Here is a 21,384-nt window from a genome sequence, read left to right as displayed (position 1 = left end):
TCCATTTGTTTACTGTACTTGTTCACCTCAACTGGATAAAGTATTCTGGGCATGTTTGAACACAAGTGCAGTGAAAGAATGTCTCCCTTTTCATGGGTAAAGCCTCAGGTCAAATTCTGTCACACCAAAATTGTTTCTGCACCAGTCATATTCCACCACTCGCCGCTGCGATAATATAGTTAATTGGCTTTCAAGGTTTTTTATGAAACATTATCAAAAGGAACCCTTAAATTTGCTTGGTATAAAAGATAGGAATCAGGTAGCAATCTTGATATAATCCACAAGGCCACTCAGCCAGTAGATGCTGCAGTCTTCATCTTAATGTCAACCTTTAGTCTATAATGTCCTTATTCATCTGAGACCAACAGGCATGTTTGCCTTTTGTACTCGTTTTAACCTGACAATTAATAAAACCTCTAATTCATCACAACACTTTAGATCTTAATCATAAGGTGTATTCTCGCTTGGTACCTTTTGTTTGTGTTTTAATTAGGCAGACCTTGTGCATCTCCAACCCTGGGCTTCTTTTTAATTGCCCGTATTTACATCAGGCAGACATCAAACGCAGGGAGAGGGAGAGACATTTGTAAGGGTGAGCACAAAGCAGCCCTTTGAAATGTCTACAGTAATATGAAATGGCATGCTAATTAAAAATCTAAGGTTGCCCCTACGATAGGAGCAGCATTTATGTTTGTAACTGTGCGGCGTCGACTGTCCCCCATAACTTATCAACACAGAGGCTAAAGTGTATATTATCAGGCCCACCGACCTGTTTACTAACCATAGAGTAACCTTCCGATTCTCATTCATCAAAAAGAAGAAATGCCCTGCCTGTAATTTAACGCACCAGATTTCAAAAGGCTAAGTCGTTTTAAACATTTTACCACATGCACTTTGATCTGAATTCACACGGGCTGAGATTACAATAAATCTAGTCTTTCAAGGAATGACTAATCATTCAGTTAATTTAGTACAATGATAAATTATAGACTTAGTGGATCCCTAAACAGCATCTTTTATTTTTTATTTGATAAGGAATAATTGTAAATAAATGAATAATTCTGATGCATCCACTTACAGACAAATAGATCTACAAATGTCTTTGTTTTCCTCGTCTGAGCTGACATCTGGCTCAAAACTTTACAGCTGGGGTAGCTCCAATATTGCTTTTTACATTTTTTTGCACCACTAATGTTTGGTTGTGATTGTGAGGGGCCATAACCTGGTGGGAGAGAGTGTAAACAGATGGATGTCGGGAAGAAGGGGCGAGCTTACTCCGCGCTAACAGTCCCACCCAAAACTCAGAGGCAAATTTCTAATAAACTACTGCTGATCTGCAGAAACTAGAAAACGTTTTTTTTAAATTTGGCTAAAAAAAGGAAAATAATAATTAAAAAACAACTGGGAACAGGTCAAAAGACGGTCAGAGTCTGTCTTTACCTTTTCTCAGGATTAAGCATCGTTCCATGTGTTTTATTGGTAATGGAAAGTTTTTAAATTAAAATCTCTCTGAACGTTTACATAAAAAACTTGTTCTGTGGAGACATTGAAAAAAAAATTTAAAGTGTAAAAGTCTACCCTTTCTGACTAATGTAAACCTATTTTGACAGTTCTTTGTTTTGTTTTTTTACCATTATAAAAAGTAATGTAGACAATTGCAATTATTTAATTGTGCAAATAAAAAAAAGCAGGAAAAATAGGAAATGCTGGTTTCCATAAAAAATTCAAGGAAAAGAGCTAAAGTTTCTCTAAAAGACTTACTGAGCGAGAATCCTTTTTAGTTATGATCCGCCAGCTGGTATTGTGCTTTTCAGGCCTCTATAAACACATGTGCTTTTAGTAACAGTCAGTGCTAAGAACTAAGCAACAGCCCTGCCCATCCTCAGCCCACCTTCACCCTGTCATAAACATAGATTTTGTGGGAGTGCTGAGTTGCACTTCGGCGCGGTGCGCTCGATACTATGCGTAGGGCGTTCACTGTCAGAGTCAAGACATTCCACTCAAATGCAACTCAACGTGGAGACGACTGTGCACGTCTCTGCACCCTATTCTCTCCTTTCAGCTGAGCCAATCTCTGTTTACATCAAGAGAACTTTGTGATCGACAATTGCAAGTGCGGCAGGAATACTCAGGGTGCGTTCAACCGTTCAATGCGTTCAATGACAATAAAGCATTGACGAGCACGGAGACCCCTAAAATTTGTCCTAATAGGCTGGAATTTTGGAGGAAAGCTCTTTGGATAGATCTGGGCATTCCAACTACAGATAAGGGAGGAGAGACATGAATAAGGAGGGCAGCCAAAGGCCTTTGTTTTACCTCAGAGTACAAAACATTTTCTGATATTGCAGTGTACACATTTTCTAGGTCTGACAGAATAAAGACTTTTTTAAGATTGTTAGGCTTTAACTCATTCTTACCTTTTACTTCTCCCAGCAGCTCACTGGTGTTTAGCCTTTCCATCTTCTCCTTCCAGTCTTTTGAAAGAAGTTTCTCCATGCAGGAGGTTTCTAAAAAAAAAGAGAAATCAACATACCAATTAAAACAGATTTTATTGCCATTGTAATAATTTTCTTCATTTAAAATATTGTATGGAATATAAATTCTCTTTTTATTATTCTGTAACTGACATAAATCTATTCACCTAAATGAAAAGTCAGTGTATCAGATGAAAAAGAGGTATTTGATTTGATAGGGAACATAAAAAGAGACAGCCTGACAGTTGAGAGATGAGCTCAGGGTGGAGTGAGGATGGAAGTGGGTATTGTGGGGATAGCATAAAAGGCGGAGACGCACATTAAGTGGGAGGCAAGGAGTCAGGCTGGGTACGTCCAAACGTTCACATAGCTGCCAATGATGAAAACAATTAACATTTGTCCAGCAGACAATGAATCAGGGGAGGAATCGCTGTAATCTGCCATGCTGTCGCTGGTGGAGCTGATAAAGAACATGCTGGGCTGTCTGACCCAAGCCTCTACCATCTTTGCATTGAAGAGGGTTCAGCCTGTTCCCATCAAATATCAGTGGCACGACCAAGCCTTCAACCCTCACCTTGACCCAACCCTTTTGTCCTGCGTGAACAAGCATGCTTAAAAAAATACTTTAAAAAATCCTTAAAAATCATAGTAAAGACCCACTTTGATCATGTTTTAACATATTAAAAAAAACTCCCTGTGTTTTTATTTTTATAAGGATTATGCCGGGTTTAGCCGAAAATTATGTTTATGTATGTTTATGCATACCGCTAGCTTACAGTCCCTCACACCCCCAACCCAACATTAGCAATGCAGCAGAAATGGCGAGCAATATTGAAGCTTTCCAACCATACAGTTTGGAGCCAAATGACAGCTCAGACGAGGAAAACAAAGATGTACATGGTATTTTTTGGTCTTCAAGTGGATGCATCAGAACGGAGCAGAGCAGATAGCCAGTGTATTTTCTACGTTACAAATAAACTTTCTATCAAAAAGCATTTTTGTGTGCTCTTTTTTCACAACTATTTAAATAAAGAAATACTGAAAAATACAATGTTAAACTTAATTTTATATATATATATATATATATATATATATATATATATATATATATATATATATATATATATATCATGAGAAAAATGTCACAACAACACGTTAAAAACACCCAAAACATGCATGATTTTTATTGGAGTGGGTCTAAGGGAAAAAAAAATAATGAAGTGTATGTTTACTTTTCTGCCTTTTAATTGGTTGATATATAGATTGTAAAAGCTGTAAAACTGAGGTTTTTAAAAAGTTTTTTGGACATAAAAAATATTTCAAAGCCTTCAAGAGGCTTGATTTTAATTTCGATCGTGGCTCCAACACAACAAGACAAAGAAAAAGGCAGGCATTTCAAGAAAGTTTGGGTTAGGCATCTCAATCATCACCAGCAGGGTTGTAGAATTTCCCTGCTTTTTATTCTTTTCTTTTTTCTATTTTCTGAAAGACTTAGATGGATTTTTCCCAAGGAACAGACTGATCCTTTCAACTCTCACCATTATCGTACTTGACATCAAACACACAGGAGATTTATACGGTTCAGGATGTATACAAATGTTTTGTTTTCTTGTATCCCTCTGTTACATCTCCTGCCCACTTTTATAAACCAAACAGCCCTGCCCCCTCCCCTGGACAAGCACGCTGACATCTGAGGAACAGGGAGTAACAGGGGGTCAGTAGTTCTTGTGGCCTTGTTTCAGGATGGCTTTCAGAGAGATCAAGCAGAGTCACCGTTTTGTTTGATTGTCCACTTCCTCCAATATGATGGGGGTCGACAGGACATCTTCAGCTCAGGGTCATTATAACATTACTTCTGCTTTATTGACTTTCCAATTCCCAACTCACAGTTTGTCCCCTTGACCCTAAGAGAGGGAGGGAGAAAAGGCTGTGTGTTGCTGCGTGTTAACTCCCCACGTAGCACAAAGATCACAGATCTTAAAACAGGGGCCAGAGGCACAGGGAGTAGAAAAGCTCAGCTCTTCTTCCCTGCTTCTCACCCCTGAGTGAGACCGCTTCCTCTCCTGGAACAGCGAATTCCCTTCAAAAAATTCCAATCCCAAGAAAAGCAAAGCTGCACTAGCACTTGACACACATGTGCACGTGCACACTTTCATCACAGATGCTCCTCCAGCACTTGATCATTAAGGAATGCACCAACAGTTGGAGATAATGTGGTGCCAGCTTCCATTCTACTCCAGTCCTCCCCCTCCTTTCCACCTCCCTCCCAGGAGAGCCTCCGCTCCTTCACCTCTCCGTTGGGTTGGACACAACCTGCCAAGTGCTCCGGCACAAGAGACTACAGCTGGAATGCACTGCTGTCCTCCCTGAACCCTCACCTGGGGAGCATGAATGATGACCTGGATGATTCTGATAAAAAAAATAAAAAAATAAAAAAACCGACATGTCTCAAACACTTATTTGTGTGCAAATAATGTTGACAGATGAACCAAAATGGATTTGGGGAAAGAGGAAGTTTTTGCACATGCGTAGTTGTGAAAAATACTCAACGAGGAGTCTGGCTTCTTTCAAACCACCCTTCTCCAGCCCATTTTCTTCAAGAACTTTGATTAATAGAAGGAATGCTAATTTAGTTTTGGAAAAGAATGTCTCTTTCCTCAAGAGGAAATAAAGATGCCAATGGAAACACTGGTTTGTATCAACAAAATAATTACTGTTGGAACATGACAGAGAACCTTATCAACGCTTACATACCAAATACACACTGAATTACAGCAAAACAGATTACTGTTGATGTTTTAGTTACTCTTAATTTATGATTTGAGCTAATTTGGAAGGAAAAGCAAGAACAGTCACCAGTGACAGCTGGTGAACTTCTTAAGTTTTGTAAAGTTTTTAGTTCTTGCCTTTCTTGTTGTTTCAAACTAGGACATCACATTCTGGGGAATTAGCTTAAACAAGAGAATAGTCCTGCAAGTTTATTTTTATTTTCCTGTGGGGGCTATTAAGTCTCACACACCCCCATGCCTTCCATTTTGTTCCCCTCCCCATCCTCAGATAAAATGCTCAGCGGCTGGGGAGCAAGCCATTCAGCTGGGATGAGAATGGAATGAAAACAATAGCCCTTATCAGGCCTTTATTTACATTTTCCCAGCGTCCCTGCAGTAGACAGCTTGGCTTGTCACCAGGCTCAGATCGCCCCACTGGACCCAGACCAACTTCCTCCAGGCCCAGCGATTCCAATGGTCCCTATGGACCCTCGCCTGGCACAGACAGAGACCTTCCACTCTGCAGCTAGCACAGATAGCCACATACAAGACAAAACTACTGGAAAATGTATCCAAGACATTTTCCCATTGAGAGCAAAAAGGCTTCTGGACTTGTAAGCCTGCCTGGGAGTCATTGTCTTGGGCTTGTGCTACAAACTCCCCAAAAAATACTCCGAACATTTTCTTTCTGCCGAGATAGAAATGATCCACCGTCTCTAAATTGACATTGCCTGAAGTGGTATTTGTCTTGTATCAGAGCTGACATCTTCAGTGTACAGCTTTTCTATGCAGGTACTTTGTGATCTTACTGATGGGGATAAACAGGCGCAGGAGAGAAAATACCTAAAGCAGATAAATTGGCAAGATTAGACTGCTTCTTTAACTGTATTAAAAACAAAGCTAAGGAACGTCATAAATCTTAACAAAGGAATGTTCTAAGTTGATGCATGACATAAGCAAAGCCTTCAGCACCTGGCAGCCAGTGGTGCTTTAATATCATGTTGAGTGTAAACCACAGGAGTAAAGCTGCAGTCAGCGGCAGGTTACGACTATCTGTCCTGACACCGACTGACTCCCTGACAGTTTTAGGGAAAAATATTACAGCTATTTCTGCTCTTTGTCTGTCATTCTATCTTCTCATCTTTCAGTTTTTTTTTCTTCTGACCATGAGGGAAACAACTAATCAGAATTTAACTTTTATTTTCTATTGCCAAAAAAAGAACGAAAAAGAAACCGATGTCTATTGCTAAATTAAGTTCAAGTTAATAATTTATGGAAGCAATTCTGTGGCATAATTAAAAATACATTTTAATTAAGTGACAGCATAAGCGGTGTTGAAGAAGAAAATGAAAAAGCATTTTGGCGGATTGCTTTTTCATTTTAATTTTGAGTCAAAAAATGCAGCTTCATTTTGAAAATGAAAAAGAATTTCTGGTTTTGACTTTTATTTTTAATTATGCTACAGAATCGCTTCCATAATAATTCGTGGTAAAGTTAAGAACAATAAAACAAAGATAAAAGCGCTTCACGTTCTAATTCTAAAACAACCATGAAGAGCAAAGTGGAACGATAAATCATACTAAACTATTAACTTACAGCACTTACTTTGACTGCCTCACTTCACACATTTTCAGGCTTTTAAAGAATTACTAAAAAAGTTGATGCAACGCATTAGGCCATCATGTTTCAGAGAAACCATGACCGCCTCAATGCATAAAAATGGTTTGTTGAAACATGCAGCAGCGGGTTTTTTATTACCCTGGGTTGTCAGCAACGAAAACGTTTCAACTGCCTGCCACTGCATTCTGAGCCTCTCTGTGAGACTTATTCTCCCAGGAGAAAGATGATACTTGTGTTTGAGTGTTTGTTGTGTCGAAAAGCAGTTGGCAGAGAAAAGAGTCCTTTCTGAAATTTTGCATAAGATGTGGATAAAAAAAAACAAAAAAAAAAAAAACAAGAGACTTTGCCTTTAGCTCTGGGTTATGAGCAAAAATCAACGATTAGCTGACACTAGGCATATTAATTAATTGATAACCACAATGCAGAGGATTGAATAGCAAATCATAATAGAAGAATTTGCATTTAAAGTGGAGGGCGGGGGAGTAAACTGAAGAGGACAACTTATTCTGTGTAAAGTATTTACTGTGGACTGAAACAAACTAGTACCGGTGCACAACATTTTTTCTCAGTGGTTAGAAAAAGTCAGCGGCATTCGAAATATTTCTCAGAAAAAAACAAAAAATAACCCTAAATACGGTCAGACAAACCACTTCCATATCTTGTCTGGAAGAATAGCATGTACATGACTAAAACTAAAAGTAGGAGCACAATCTTTTTATCAACTAGTCCAAAAGCTTACGTGTGAAAATTATTAGGCTGCATCAGTAGCTTTAGCAAAAGTAATTTCCACATTTGTTCTGGCGGCATTGGTGCAGAAAACAACATCGACATTTTAGAGAAACACAGCCCGACTGTAACACAACATATTTTTTTCAGGCATATCCTTGAATACCTGATGTTGAAGAACATTGGGCGATATTAAAAAGCACTGTAAAGAAGGAATCACCTGAAAATTCTGGTCTCACTACACATTTGTAAAAATTCTTTAAAGTTATAAATGCAGCAGCAATACCCTTGCACACGTGTTTTTTAAAGATTGGCACTTACTCAAAGTTTTTTTTTCCTGTTTTACAGAATGAAATGTAAGAAAATGTAGTTTAAATTTATTTATTGAGGCAAAATATGTGACTTTGTGGGCTGATCCTGAATACCCGTAAATAAAAGTCAGAATAAATCTGCATTTTGCATTCATCTAAGATCCCATTTAATTTAAAAAAAAGAAAAAAAAAGAATGAACCATTTCAAAAAGCAGTAAAATTCCTGACATTCTCACACATGTGGGAACACTAAATTTCTTTCAGAGATAATTACTCTTAAAAAGTACAACCGTCAGACTCTCAGACAGACTGCAATAGGTTAAAGTCTAATTTCTCATCCACTCTGCACTGAACGGGAAACAAATCAAAAGTCGAGATTGATAAAAACGATAAAATGACTGTGACACACTCCAAGGAGTCCTTTGAATATCTTAATCACAGGCACACTAAAAACAAGACCCCGTCATCAAACCAAATAAAACATAATAATTGCAAGAGGCAGGCAGGGAAGTGAAATCCTAAGAGAAAACATGTTTTTGTCATTCATCCGGTAGTCCCTGAGACAACAGCTGTTGGAAGCTGCAAATACTTCTGAAGTCTCCATAATCATGCTGTTATTGAAGTGAGGACAAAAAGGGCACTAATTGCAAAGGAGCAATCGGAACGCAATAGGTTACACACCCGGGTGATGCTGCACAATGCAAACTCTAAAGCGGGAGCTTGAGAGAGGAAAAAAAAAACATTCTGAACACAACACTGCGTTGTCGCTCATTTTCAGGCAATTACCTTTCCTCATTGTCAACAGTTGTAATAACCTCTACCACTTTCCAGAAGACTCTCAGGTGCAGTTAAATGATTCCAGCTTTTTAATGTATAATTACTGGTGCTGTTGTGCATAAATAAAGAGGTCCAGCTCTGTGCCATTGTAAATGTGATGCAGAACACCTGCTCTTCGTGGTGGGCTCTCTTTAACTGACACCTAATCATTATTCCACTGGCTGAACATCTCTGTTAGTCACCTTTAGACGATCCTGTTCCCTTATGTAAACAGTTGTCATTAGTTTACTTTTAAAAAAGATCTGCTCCATTCGGAAAAAAGGAACTACTTGCTCTTTTTTCTCTCTCTTTTAAGCCCATTCCTGCTGAGCGTCTTTGTTAAATCAGTCTTGGAAAAGGTTAAAAGGTCACCAGACGATTTCTATTCCTGATAAGTCAAAGGTCTTTTCATGATCAGCTGTTTGAGGCTTTGGAAAAGCTTTGATAAGGCCTAACAGTGGATTAACTGTTAAAATCAGAGTTGTTTGAGCTTTAAACTCTTGCCTTGCTTTTTGTCGTTGATGACAAATTTCTCTTAGCAAATTTAATCATGCTGCCCTTCTTAATTATGTGGCACCGGTTCACCGTCGTACTGTCTGGAGGGGTTTAAGAAGAAGAAAAAAAAAGATTAAAGATTTCCAAACCCCACGCAACTTTCAGTGTGTTTGTTCTCACTTTAGGAAGCTCGGCGCTCTGGTTTTTTTGCCTCTCGCCTTTTCTCTGTCTGGGCTGACCAAGATGTTAATCCCACTGAGCTGACCTCCCCATTCTGAGGAGCTGTCCACACGCGTACACAGCACTATGACCTTTCCAAACAGGACACGTGTCTATCAAGCATATATGAATTAAGCATCCCCGAGAGGCTTCACCTCCTGAGCAGAGCAGCATGTGACCTGTCCCAATCCATTTTACTGCGGCACTCTGTGGCAATCAGGCTTGAATTATTAAAGTGAGCAGTGAGCAATGATCAATTCATTGCGGCCCTTGCTCGTGGACTGCCCAGCCGTACTTCAGCAGAAATGACATTAAGAACACTTGCGTTTGCTTCTAGACAATGCCCATAAATGTGAAATATGTCAGCCTCAATATGTCAATAATCATAACTGTACAGGCTAAGGCCATGTCCAAGCTAATCCTCATGAAATGCTGGCAGATCACCATCGGTTAAACAGATTTCACAGTTGGGATATCTAACAAATGCTTTCATGAGAAAGCATTTCCTTTCTTCCGTTCTTTTCTAGGAGGATTCCAGAAGCCAGATTTAAAATCGTACACTCAACCTGTTTCCAAATTTGAAAAACAAAAGCAAAGACACCAAAAGACAGAGATTGACAGGGAAAGGCAGTCAAAAAAACCTGGAAGTAGGAAGGGAAAAAACAGAAACTCTCAATCAAAGTTTTGTGATGAGGAGACGAGGAGCCAAAATAAACCAACACTCAGCGCCCCCAAAACTGCAATTTTCCCTTAAGCCGGAGAGTGGCAGCTGGCTGAACAGCTGGTGAACAGGATTAATGTCAGAAGAATGAAATAAAACTCAACATATGTCCGAGCCTGAGGTGTTGGGACTGTGCGTGATTGTGCCCCCGATGGATGCCATGTGTGCAGCTGGAAGAAGCTGCTGTGCAGCTCTGCCTTCTACCCCACAAGGTCACTTTTAAGAACTAAGACCATTAAATGCTTGGACGGCAAAATGAACTTTTTATTCCCCGTTCACTCTCCAGCCTTTCCTTGAAATATTGTTTCAAGGAAAGGGAATACTGAGTCTTATCACTTACGAGACAATATTGTATTTTATTGATAATATTGTTAAATAGCACAATTGCTACTTTGTATGTTGGCACAGAGGAGAGAGAGCTTAGGGAGTAAAAAAGGACACATAAAAATAGATCAGATCAGCACTCGGGTGTAGGGAGGCTGAACACTTAGAGCAGAAACATGTAGACTTGATTTCATTTATAATTTACATTTGATGTTGGCAATCATTACGGTCCACACACTGTAATAAATTATAATAATTTTCCACAAAGATTTAATTACTGGGTACCTTGCATAGGGGAGATTTTTTGGGGGTTTACTATGCAATTTTACTGTCAGACGTAAACTTGCCTGCTAATCAATGCTCAAAAAACATTCGCATTTATTCATCTATGTTAAATTAATGTGAGGAAAACGTAGAGTACTCTGATCATGGCAGTTGAGTGGGATTTAGCAAATTAATGGGTGTCTGACTCTACAAAAAGAGACTAATAGGATTCACATGAATGCGTCTAGTGAAGACATTGAAATTTTATTTTGGGAATGCTGGACAGCTTCCACTGAACACAACTAAATTAATGAACTTCATACTTATTTATAATTTTAAAAAAAAATACTGCAGATGACATGACAGTAAATGCTAATACTGCTATTCGCCATACTAGTTAATAAAAAAACAACAATATTAATAGTGTTGATTACAGGCACAGGAAATGGGAAAAATTCCAAATAAACAGCTTAAGCTAATTTTTGAAAATTAACTTTGTTTGTAGTCTTTTTATATAGCACTACACTTAATTTGCTCACTGGAGAGTAATCAATAGAGTTACTGCTTATTTTTGTATTTTTATTGAAGCTGCCTCTAAGCTGAACAATGGAACATTACGGTAAGTTGCAAAAGCCTTTATGAAGGTTAAACTCCTTAACTTTTAGGAAGTCCACATCCATTTGCCGTCTGCCAAGTGTCCTGTTGTTCGGCTATAATAAAGGCAGCATTTCTTGTTACCACTGCCTGTCTGGGCGGTATGGAGCTATACAGACTGAAACCTGCTGAGCAAAGATGGAGAATTTTGCTTCTCATGGGACTCAGCTCATTGGTCCAGCTCACAACGGGGAAGCAAACAACAGGCTTACAGCAGAGGCTTTGTTGAGCAAAGTGCCAACCACCCAGAACTAATATGAGAAAGAAGAAGAAGGCAGATGATCGCAGACAGTGTTGTAAAAATAGGGGAAAAAAAGGTCAATTTTTGTCAAAAAGAATTTTATTTTTACGTGAACATATGAAATTACCTCACAAGGAAGTGAGGTTTCAGTGTCCAGTATTGCCATAAAAATTGGCCTTAGGAGTTCTCCTGACGACAATAATATTCATCAGGTGATTATAATCATTGGCACCCACCCTCACTACAGTAATAAAATACAGTTCTGCTCATTGTGTTTGACAGTTCCATCACGCCTCCCTGTACGTGTAATGTTTCTGTACAAAGCAGAAACAAAGATCGGGAGGAAACAGTGATTAAATAATCTCTTTGTTCAGGAAGCAGCTCATCACAGTGTAGTGGAAAATGCTTGATGTTTAAGGGGGGGTAACAATGCAACTATGTTAATAGAGTAAATGTGTGCGCGTTGTCATGTTTTGTTATGTAAAGGCGGATCTCTTTGCGGATCTCTTTGCGAAGTACCTTGCAGAGAAATCATTAGCGGGCCGCAGAGGGCGTCTGTGACCAGGCTGGGAGTTCCACTCACACTATTTTAATCCTTGGCCGGATGACTCAGGTTCTTTTATCAAGAGATCTGGGGAGAATGTTAAGGATCTGAATGCTTTAGCTACAACGGTAATAGGTGGCACCCAAATGTGGCACAATATTTCAGCGTTCTCAGACACAGGACATATGTGTCCTCACTCCGTCTTTTTATCCATATTGGAATAGCCCTTGTTCCTTCTATTTCTGACTGCCTGAGCACCCCCTCCCCACCACCACCACAACCTCATAACTGACTCTTCTTTAAGTTTAACTGCCTAACAAGGGTGCTGTATCACAGCCCACACAGCTTAATGACAAATATAGAAGCATCAATGTCTCCTGTCCTGTATATGTCCAAAAGCTATGCTGCAACATGAAACTGTCGGGTCATGACAACTTCTGCTAAAGCTGTAGTGGTAGTGATGTCACAAAGTGTGATTTTAACAGGAACTCTTCAAAAATTAGACTTACCGATGCCAATGTGTGAATTAGTGACCAAGAAAAGACAAGCCAGGCTCTGTGTGACCCTGGCTGTGATTTGTCACTCAGAGACACCCGCTTCCTCCTATCAAGGGGCTTCTGTGCAGCCAGTAAGTTGGCATCACAATGGGAGTTTTGTGCAGCATGGGTGTAGGGATACAAGCTCAACAGCTGAAACCCAGGAAGATGGCCCCTGGAATGCTCCACAGCAGTTGCTACTGTTGACTAATCGGAATATGAGAAGTGAGGAAGGTGATCTTGAATGCAAAGAATGGGACATTGAAGAGGCAGCTGCTTGTTTTGTCATCGGAACGACCAAGACAGCAGAAAGGGGTTGTCGTTTTGAAAGGGGCAACAAAATCTGTATCTTAGGTTGTGTGAAATGAAACCTGTGCTGAGTCCCTACAGGGGTGGGCCTGTTTACTTGAGGGCACTGTTTTGGAACTGATAATAGATACATAATTCAGTGGTGGAGCAGACACCCAGGGCTTACCATTCCCCCCTTGGAGCCACTGCATTTAGGAGTGGGCTCTGATCTCAACCTGGCAGAGAAGCAACTGTATCACTGGAGAGTTAGAAAGGGTGGGCAGGAAATTTACGGGAGGAGGAGAAAATGTGGATTACGATCAGGTAAGACAGACAAGAAAAGCATAGAAGAGAGGCATTTTTTTTAAGTATAAAAGAGAAGGAAGAGGATAAATGATAAAAACAGGCCGAGTCAGCGACCAAGTTCACATGTCAGCTTGGCAGGCGGCCTGAGGCATGCAGCCGAAAATCTATTTAACGTCTCCTTCACAGGGTGACAAGAGGCTTGATTGGCAGAGAGCACTGAGCCACTTTTGATCGTGTGTCCTAACAAGCGATTCCAGCTCATGTCTCCTCAGCCTGAACACATCTGCATTACCCATTCAAACAAAAGTGACAGAGCAGAGCGCTGCTCCACTGAGCTGCTGCACCACGCCACAGGCCAAGGGAGAACACACACACACACACACACATATGCAGGAAGGCCCCCACTGACACGTACTGTACATGCATGTGTGAACACACACACAGAAAAATTGGCTATTTCATCAAACAGATTATCAAGATAAAGAGCGTGCTGAAATTTCCTGAAAGAAACAACAGCTTATCAAAGTTGTTGGAACATCACACTGGGGATATGCTTGGCAGATGTCTGGCCTGTGTGCATGTCCTAACAGCAGAGTCCTGGCCTTACACTGTCCGGAAGGATGCTGCAGTCAGAGGCACACAAAGATATTTGCAAAAAATGTCTCAAAATCAGGAGCCAAGGCAACTGGATTTCCAGCCCTCATTGCATATGCATGCACCGAGGCTCATGCTCAGATCATTATAACAAAGATTCCTATTAATTAGGTGGGATAAAGCAGAACCAGATGATATGGCAGCTGGGATGAGATGAGCAGCAAGAAGGGCGGAACTTAAAGGGGAGGTAGAAAAAGCAACCCTTTTTTTAAAAGAGGGACTCGATCTTTACTGAAATTTTTGTGTATTAAAGAGTGCACAAAAACCTTTTTTTTTAATTATTTGGTACATGATACAAACTAAATATATGCAAAAAATGAGATAAAATAAATCTGTGCAATCAGCACCTGCAGCCAATTTCTAGCAAGAGTGTACTCAGAATAAGCTGTGACACTGACAGGGAAGGGTGTGACAACAGAGTCAAGAGTTCATCAGTGCTAATCAGACCAGAGGCTTAGAGATGATCCTATTCTCTTCCAAAGCTTTCAACCATCCCTGATTCTCATTTCATGATATGTTGTTATAGCATTTAATGACCGGGGGCTTCTCGCACAATACAGATCACTCCTCTATACTCAACTTACTGCGCAGTCATTATACAGCCACAATACACAGACTCGCCACGGGGACTACACTTACAAATGGGGGGGGGCACAGAGAGAAAATGAGGTCTGGGTGGAAGTGAGGAACCGCAAACAATCACAAACCAGCGCTCGAGCACAATGAGTCAAGAGGCACACCCTGCTACACTGCTTTATGTCACAGCTCCAACATTACCTGCTCCACTTAAAGTGGAAGTCTTTTCTCAGAAGCTGTTAAATAGCTGTCAACCTGGGATTAAAAAGCAACTGTAGCTTTTTTCTTTTTTGACTCCTAGTTGCTGAGCTAATTAGCCATGAGTCTGTCAAAAGGTTCCAGGTGTTGAGCATTATTAAAGCATCTACAGATCTGCTCTGGCTGATGCAAAAAAAAAAAAAAGATCTAAAAAATTACAATTCTTTTTAGGTATTTTTGACTCAAAGCCTATTTTGTTGAGGCTCTTTGACAGTTTGACTATGAATAATGCTGTGAAAGTGTTAGAATTCCTAATATTATTAAAAATATTATTCTGTCAAATGTTTTATGTTTCAGAAACAGCATCAATAAAATCATTGAAAAAAAGTATTTTTTACTGAAGAAAACATAAAATATAAAAACATTAACTATTAATCAAAAAAATCTAATCCTTTCTTCTTCTTCACAAACTTTTTACTTAAAGAAATTTTTTTGGTTAAGGCTTCGCATCTTTCAGCATTTTGCACGGTAAAAACAGATGGACACGATACATTTCTCTTCAGTCCTGCTCGTTTTTGGCATGGATTCCACAAGTCGATACAGATCTCGAGAAAATGCCTAAAAGCTTCAACAAGAGGCGGAAACCCAATTACTCGTCCTTGTCTTGGGGACGATCATAAAGACTCAACACACAAGTATTTCTGTGTTGACTTGCCAGTATTGATTAATGCTTTAGTGCATTATATAAAACAGTTCTAATTGCACGTGAATCAAAGCAAGGTCACCTTGGCGTTTTATAATGGTGGCTATTTTTCTTTTTGCCCCAATACTTAAAACTGACATTTTATCTCTTGACAAGCGCTGTCTGGAGGCTTATCCATAAATAATGCATTTACAATACCTAGTAAATAAACATGGGGCACAATCGTTAGCCCTGCTGGCAACTGGGCCTAATAGAGCTTTTACAGCAAAGGTGACTATTCAGCTAAATGCAGTGCTCACTGCTGGGAGGACATTTTCATTCATTAGCACAGTCACAAGCACTTAAAGCACTTTAAGGAGCAGCGACGGAGAGAAAGGGTGGCTGGATAGAGAGGTTGAAAGGGTACATATATAGAGAGGTAGGGACAGGGGAATGATACCTCTAATAATGTCCATATTGTTATAGGTTTATTGGTATTGTGGTAAATAACAAATGGTGGTACATCACTTCCTCAAATGGATGCATAAAATGATATCATGTTGATTGCTTTACATTAATTTATCTTCATTCCTTCCACACTTTTGAACCTAAAAGTTAATCTATGGATGCAAAATATCCAAAACACGACCATAAATGAAAACACCTCAAATGCGTTATTAGTTCGTCTCTGGGAATAGGACTGATCATTCTGTCATTCCCTCATAGAGCGTTTTTGTGTCCCATTTGGTATGGACACTGTAAAGTGGAGAAATATTACAATAAGCCATTTGTTTTTTTTATCTTCTTCAAAATCCCTGTTTATCTTCATGCCATGAGGACAATGAACTATCATGACCTGACAAGACGGCTTAGAAGAATGGCAGCAGATGGCCAAGCTTCATTGAGGACCATATGATCCTGACCAGACATGAACCGAAGCAGTAAAATTAGACACGCCAGTTGTCATGTATAAATAATCTTTAAATTTAGCTCCTCTGTTGCTCGTGACACAACAAAACATCATTAAGATGACAAACGTCTTCTCATACATTTTTGGGGTTTCCTTGAGCATTCCTGTTTTCATTCTCAGCATCATTTCTAAAAAGGCAAAGAGTTAAGAAATAAAGTTCTGAAAGATTTATATAAAAAAACTTTTTTTGTTAGATTTCATTTTTCTTTTAAAGCATCACTGATCTTCACCACTAAAACTTAGTCTTTGAGTGTTCTCAGGGCAAGATCATACCTGGTTCTGGCAGCATGAGCACAGCCCGTTGAACTGTCTGGGGCTCTTGTCTTTAGCAATGCTCATCCCTTAGAAACTAATTTCCTCCGGCAAGGGAGTGTGTTTTAGTTACAATGACACACGGCACATGAGGCAGACCGAGCCACTATTATTAACAGGAGATTAAAACAGCTGTATGGCTCTCCAAAGCACTCTCCCCTCTCTGCACTAGCATACGGCCCTGGATTACAAGCTGCACTTGACCATTTAAATTACTGCGAAAACCAGCCTTCACCAGCTGGGGCTCATTATCATAATGCCCACTGATGCTACTGTGAGCACTAACAATATTGCTGTAAAAAAAATCAGCTCTGAAACAAAAATGCAGGGAATGCACTGTAGACAAATAAGTAGCACCGACTTCTGACTTTTAAATGACAAAATATTGTTTCTGAGGTTATTAAGCTGAAAAATGTAGGGGAAAACATAAGCATTAGGACAAAAACACACAAGAAAGATTAAGAAATTGGAATATTCCTAGTTTATAGCATTTAATAGAAGTCCTGTGCAGAAAAAAATGTTCTTCAATCCATGTTTTTCTTGCAGTATTTGCAATTTTTAACGATTTGGGTAATTTTATGCATTTGATAACGTCTACTTTCTGTGTGATTACCTGTTCTTGTTAAGCATCTTTGAGTTTTCTAAAAAATATCTTCTTCACCGGATTCTGGATTCTCTGAATGACACAAATGATCAATCATATCAGGACCAAATGACAATCTAGTGAGAGGCTTCTGATGCTGTGATACAAAGATCGCCATATGTACACTTAAAAAAGAAGTGGCAAATTATTTTTAGGCTAACAGAGGTCTAATTTATTCATCTGATGAAGTGCTTCAGCTAAGAGCTCCCCAGACACTAAATGAGACACATGCTTTCCCAAGGGGGTTTAACATTTGATTGGATGTAGTTATATTACTACAGCCCTAATTAAGAAGGGGGATGTGTTTCAGCAGCTCTTTCAAATATTTGTTTTTTTGCTACATACTCCTGACAGACTGCAGGCTGTACTAGGGAGCAGAAAACTGGGCGAAATAGGTGCAGACATGACAAAGATCTAAAAGTCTAATCATAGTGTTACACTGTCCATACTATGTTGACTAAAATGAACTAATTAGGCACGTAAAACATGTAAAAACTTTGAAAAGGCTTTGGAATATTTTACAGGTTGCTAAAATATAACTATAAAGTGCTGTGTGAGGCAAAAAAAAAGTCCCTGTTCCTGGCGTCAGTTCAGCACCGTGAGTTTTATCGTCAGTTTTCCTTGGCGTGAATGAGGACCACACTTACACTGAGGAGCTATGCCACACAGTCTTTGTCACATTGGAAAAGGTTCAGAACAAACTGGAAATACTGTAACGTCAGTATTCCCAGCTTATGTTAGTCGGCGAGACAGAGACATTAAAAGAGAAGTGTGCCAAGCAGGAAGCAAAGTAAAATGTGTAAAGAAAGAGGTAATATCTGAAAAGGCCCAGTTTGGAAGAGGTAGGCATTCCACAAACACACAAGTGCACACTCAGGGGGGAGTCATACCGTCTTGCTCTGTCTTTGTCATCTCCTCCAGTTTCTTCTGCTTCAGTGTATCCACCACGTCTGCCAGACTTCCTTTGCGCCGCTCAGGAGTTCCAAAAGCTGATCCGCTCAGCAAGTCACTTCGCTCCCGGGCCCCCTCCTCAGGCTTGTGTGGAGAGGTGGAATTGTTCCGAAAGGAGTACAAGGAGCATACTTTGTTGCTGTCAGATTCCTGTAGAGACAGAAAAAAAAAGTTGAGAGGGTTCAGATGGAAGGCATGATGTATATTAAATGATGATGTGCTCTGTTGGAGCTCTTTGAGCTTTTTGACATTTCTTCATTCAAATGCAATGATTGCCGGTTTTTAGCAGCTCAAGGGGCGATTTGCCTTTGCCAAATGGCTACTTTCTGTCTTTATATGGAGCAACTGTACTTTAAGCATAGCCAGCTGATATGACAAGTGAAAAATTGGGATGAAATGATGATGTACACTTGAAGCACACCTATAATGCACCATAGCTTTAGTATTCATCTGAACAGACTACACAGAGAAACATGCCTACTATAATCTTTTAAATTACTGTTGAGAGTGCATCTGTGTTGGGGTGTCTGGTGTGTAATTTGTTCATTTTATGGTGGAGAACTATCCTCAGCTGAGTGCCTGGAGCATTCGTAAATCTGCGTTCTGTCTTAGACTGTTGTTTTTTCTTGGTCCCACCTGTAAATGGTTTAGTATTTAACCGAGGGTCCTGTTTTTGGCTTACTGGTCGAGTGTTCCCCATGCACAAACTTGATGGAAAAGGTAGAGAAGAATAGGAAGGAGAATACTCTGCACACGAGAGTGTGTAATCAGGACCCAGACCGCGACTGAGGCCCGATTCCTGCAGAAGGTAGCGTTAATTATGGTTTGACGAGTCTGAGAAAGCACAAGATAGCAGAGCAGACAGGGGTCGTTAAACCTAAAAAAGTTAACTCTGATTTAAATGTTACCACACATTGTTAAGAGAATAAACATCTATAATGGAAAAAACCCAATAAAAATGATTTAAATGAGATAAAAATTCTAAATAAAAAGCCAAGATCCCTGTAAACTGAGCGGCAGTCTTGACAGTGCCAATTTCTCATCCCCTTGTGGCATGTCAAGCTTGAGGCAGACTTGCAGTGAAGTGTGGGGTGGTCTGGTACCAAGCGCCAGGGTGGCACGACCGGGCGGCACCTCCCAGCCTTGGGCTAGATGATTATGCAGCGCGGCAGAGACAGTGGAGAGTGCTTGAGGGGAGTGGAACAGTGCTGGGTTAATCAGTTGGCGTGAGTTCAGGGCACAGCCCACACAGACACATGGCACGGCAATACGGTTTGTTAATCAGTAAAGACAACACTCAGATTCCCTCCACCTTATCCCATTACCTTCTCTTTTTATCCTTTTTTTGGTTTTAATCCTTCTCTTTGTTGTTTTTCTTCTGTTTTGTTTTCTTTTATTTAAAACAGTTTGATATGTTACAGGAAAACACTCCAACTTCTGTATAAAATGTGCAACAAACCCACATTGTGCTCATTTTAGATTACTGTGACGCATTTATTGTCATTACAACTTAATCAAAAAATTATTTTTTTAGGCATCAACTTTCCTGTGCAATATTTTTTGTTAATCGTGCATTAATTATTACTGTATAATGTGTAAGTAATAGAAAAAAATTTCACTTCAACTTTATGTGTTAAATCGTGAATTTAAAAAAATGCTCATTCGTGTTTGGCAATGTTATTTTTGTTGCTATTATAAGGCATGTTATTGCAGCTTTTTTTAAATAAATGTTTTAATCTAACATAAATTAAGGCATAATGTACAAAAGATAATTATAAAAATTAAAAAATCCTTTGTTGCCCAACCTGCATTCAGTCTGGTTTGTCTGGACTAATTTGCTGCAGTACATATGTGTGTGTTCACATAATTCTTGTGCTGCGAAGTTTAGGTGTCGAACTTCCCAGTAGACAACTACAGAGCTGCTTCAGAGGCCCTCTGGGTCTCTTTAGTGCAGAGCCGTCTGTCATTGACAACCACCTGTCTTCCATGTCCACGCAGCACAAGAACATGTGCTCTTCCTTGTTTTGTTCATATCAAAGCAGGTCTGCTTTGTACTGGGGTTTGGCTGCAGATGTACCTCAGACACAGCACAAAAAAACGTCACGTGCCACAGTCAAAGTTGAGATATTGTTAGAGACAATGTAAAACAGTTGTAAGAAGTCGCTAAACTCATGTGTTTTTGTGCAAAAAAAAATGCTTTCAGTGACAGTTTATAATATTTACCAGTAGTCTGTTGGTCAGATAACACCAAAATCCTATAGGTTTCACATTAGTAAAAAATGAGGGCATCGGATGAGACAATTTATAAAAAGCAAAATGAATACATGTGTTAATCAGGGATCATGAACATCCAAGGAAGGATTAATAATTTCTTTCAATTTATAGCTATATTAACACTGGATTAGGTAGTGCCTCTTATAATGAGAGTCTAATATCACATCAATTATCATAGGGATGGATGTAAATATGTGATCATAAACTGCTGATTGTTTTTGTGTGTGTGTGTGTGTGTGTGTAGTAGTATCCCTGGCTCACCATGCGCTGCTGTGCTGACATTAGGCTGTCCCAGTCGCTCTCTGTCGGTACACTGCTCAGAGGCTGCATTTCATCTGGGGCCTTTCCATGAAGCAGGCTGTGCAGGGGGAGCTGTGGTGTGCCGTGGGCCTCTGAACTCTCTTCTTTCTCCCAGGTCAAGTGCTCCTGACTCATGGCATCATCACCATCAACCACAGAGGCAAAAGGAGACGTGGCCTGCTTAGAAGACATGACTCTGCTGTGGAGCAAAAAAAAAAAAAAAAGGAAATGGAGAACAGAAAAGACTTAGTATCTTGTGAGAATTGCTTAAAAAAAACATTTTGGATATTTATCCTGCAATTAATGAAGATGAATGATGCAGTAGTAGAAATGAATTGACAAAAAAAGAAGAAGAAAAATTTGATAAAACTTTTTTATAAAGTTAATGAATAAAAACGCCTGGTAGCTTTTTTTTCTTTGATGATTTAATTTATTTCCATTATACCTGAGGTAATTTATTTCTTTTGGGGTTGATTTGGTCTTGTCTTTCAACTGACTTCATTATTTCCTAATATTC

General features: G+C 39.5%; 1 protein-coding gene across 1 annotated transcript in view; it reads right to left on the bottom strand.

The window, feature by feature from the left end:
* Positions 1-21,059, bottom strand: part of sox6 (SRY-box transcription factor 6) — a 77,381-nt gene extending 56,322 nt beyond the window's left edge. The window contains exons 1-3 of the mRNA NM_001164868.1: positions 20,829-21,059; positions 18,233-18,443; positions 2,418-2,507 (exon numbers count right to left, since the gene is read on the bottom strand). Of these exons, the coding sequence (NP_001158340.1) occupies positions 2,418-2,507; positions 18,233-18,443; positions 20,829-21,059 (532 nt within the window). The remainder of the gene's footprint in view (positions 1-2,417; positions 2,508-18,232; positions 18,444-20,828) is intronic.
* Between the last annotated feature and the right edge of the window lie 325 nt (positions 21,060-21,384).

The sequence above is a fragment of the Oryzias latipes genome, chromosome 3 (genome assembly GCF_053564925.1).
Source record: "Oryzias latipes strain Hd-rR chromosome 3, Olatipes_Hd-rR_3.1".
Taxonomy (NCBI): Eukaryota; Metazoa; Chordata; class Actinopteri; order Beloniformes; family Adrianichthyidae; genus Oryzias; species Oryzias latipes.
This window is presented reverse-complemented; position numbering and strand designations above follow the sequence as displayed.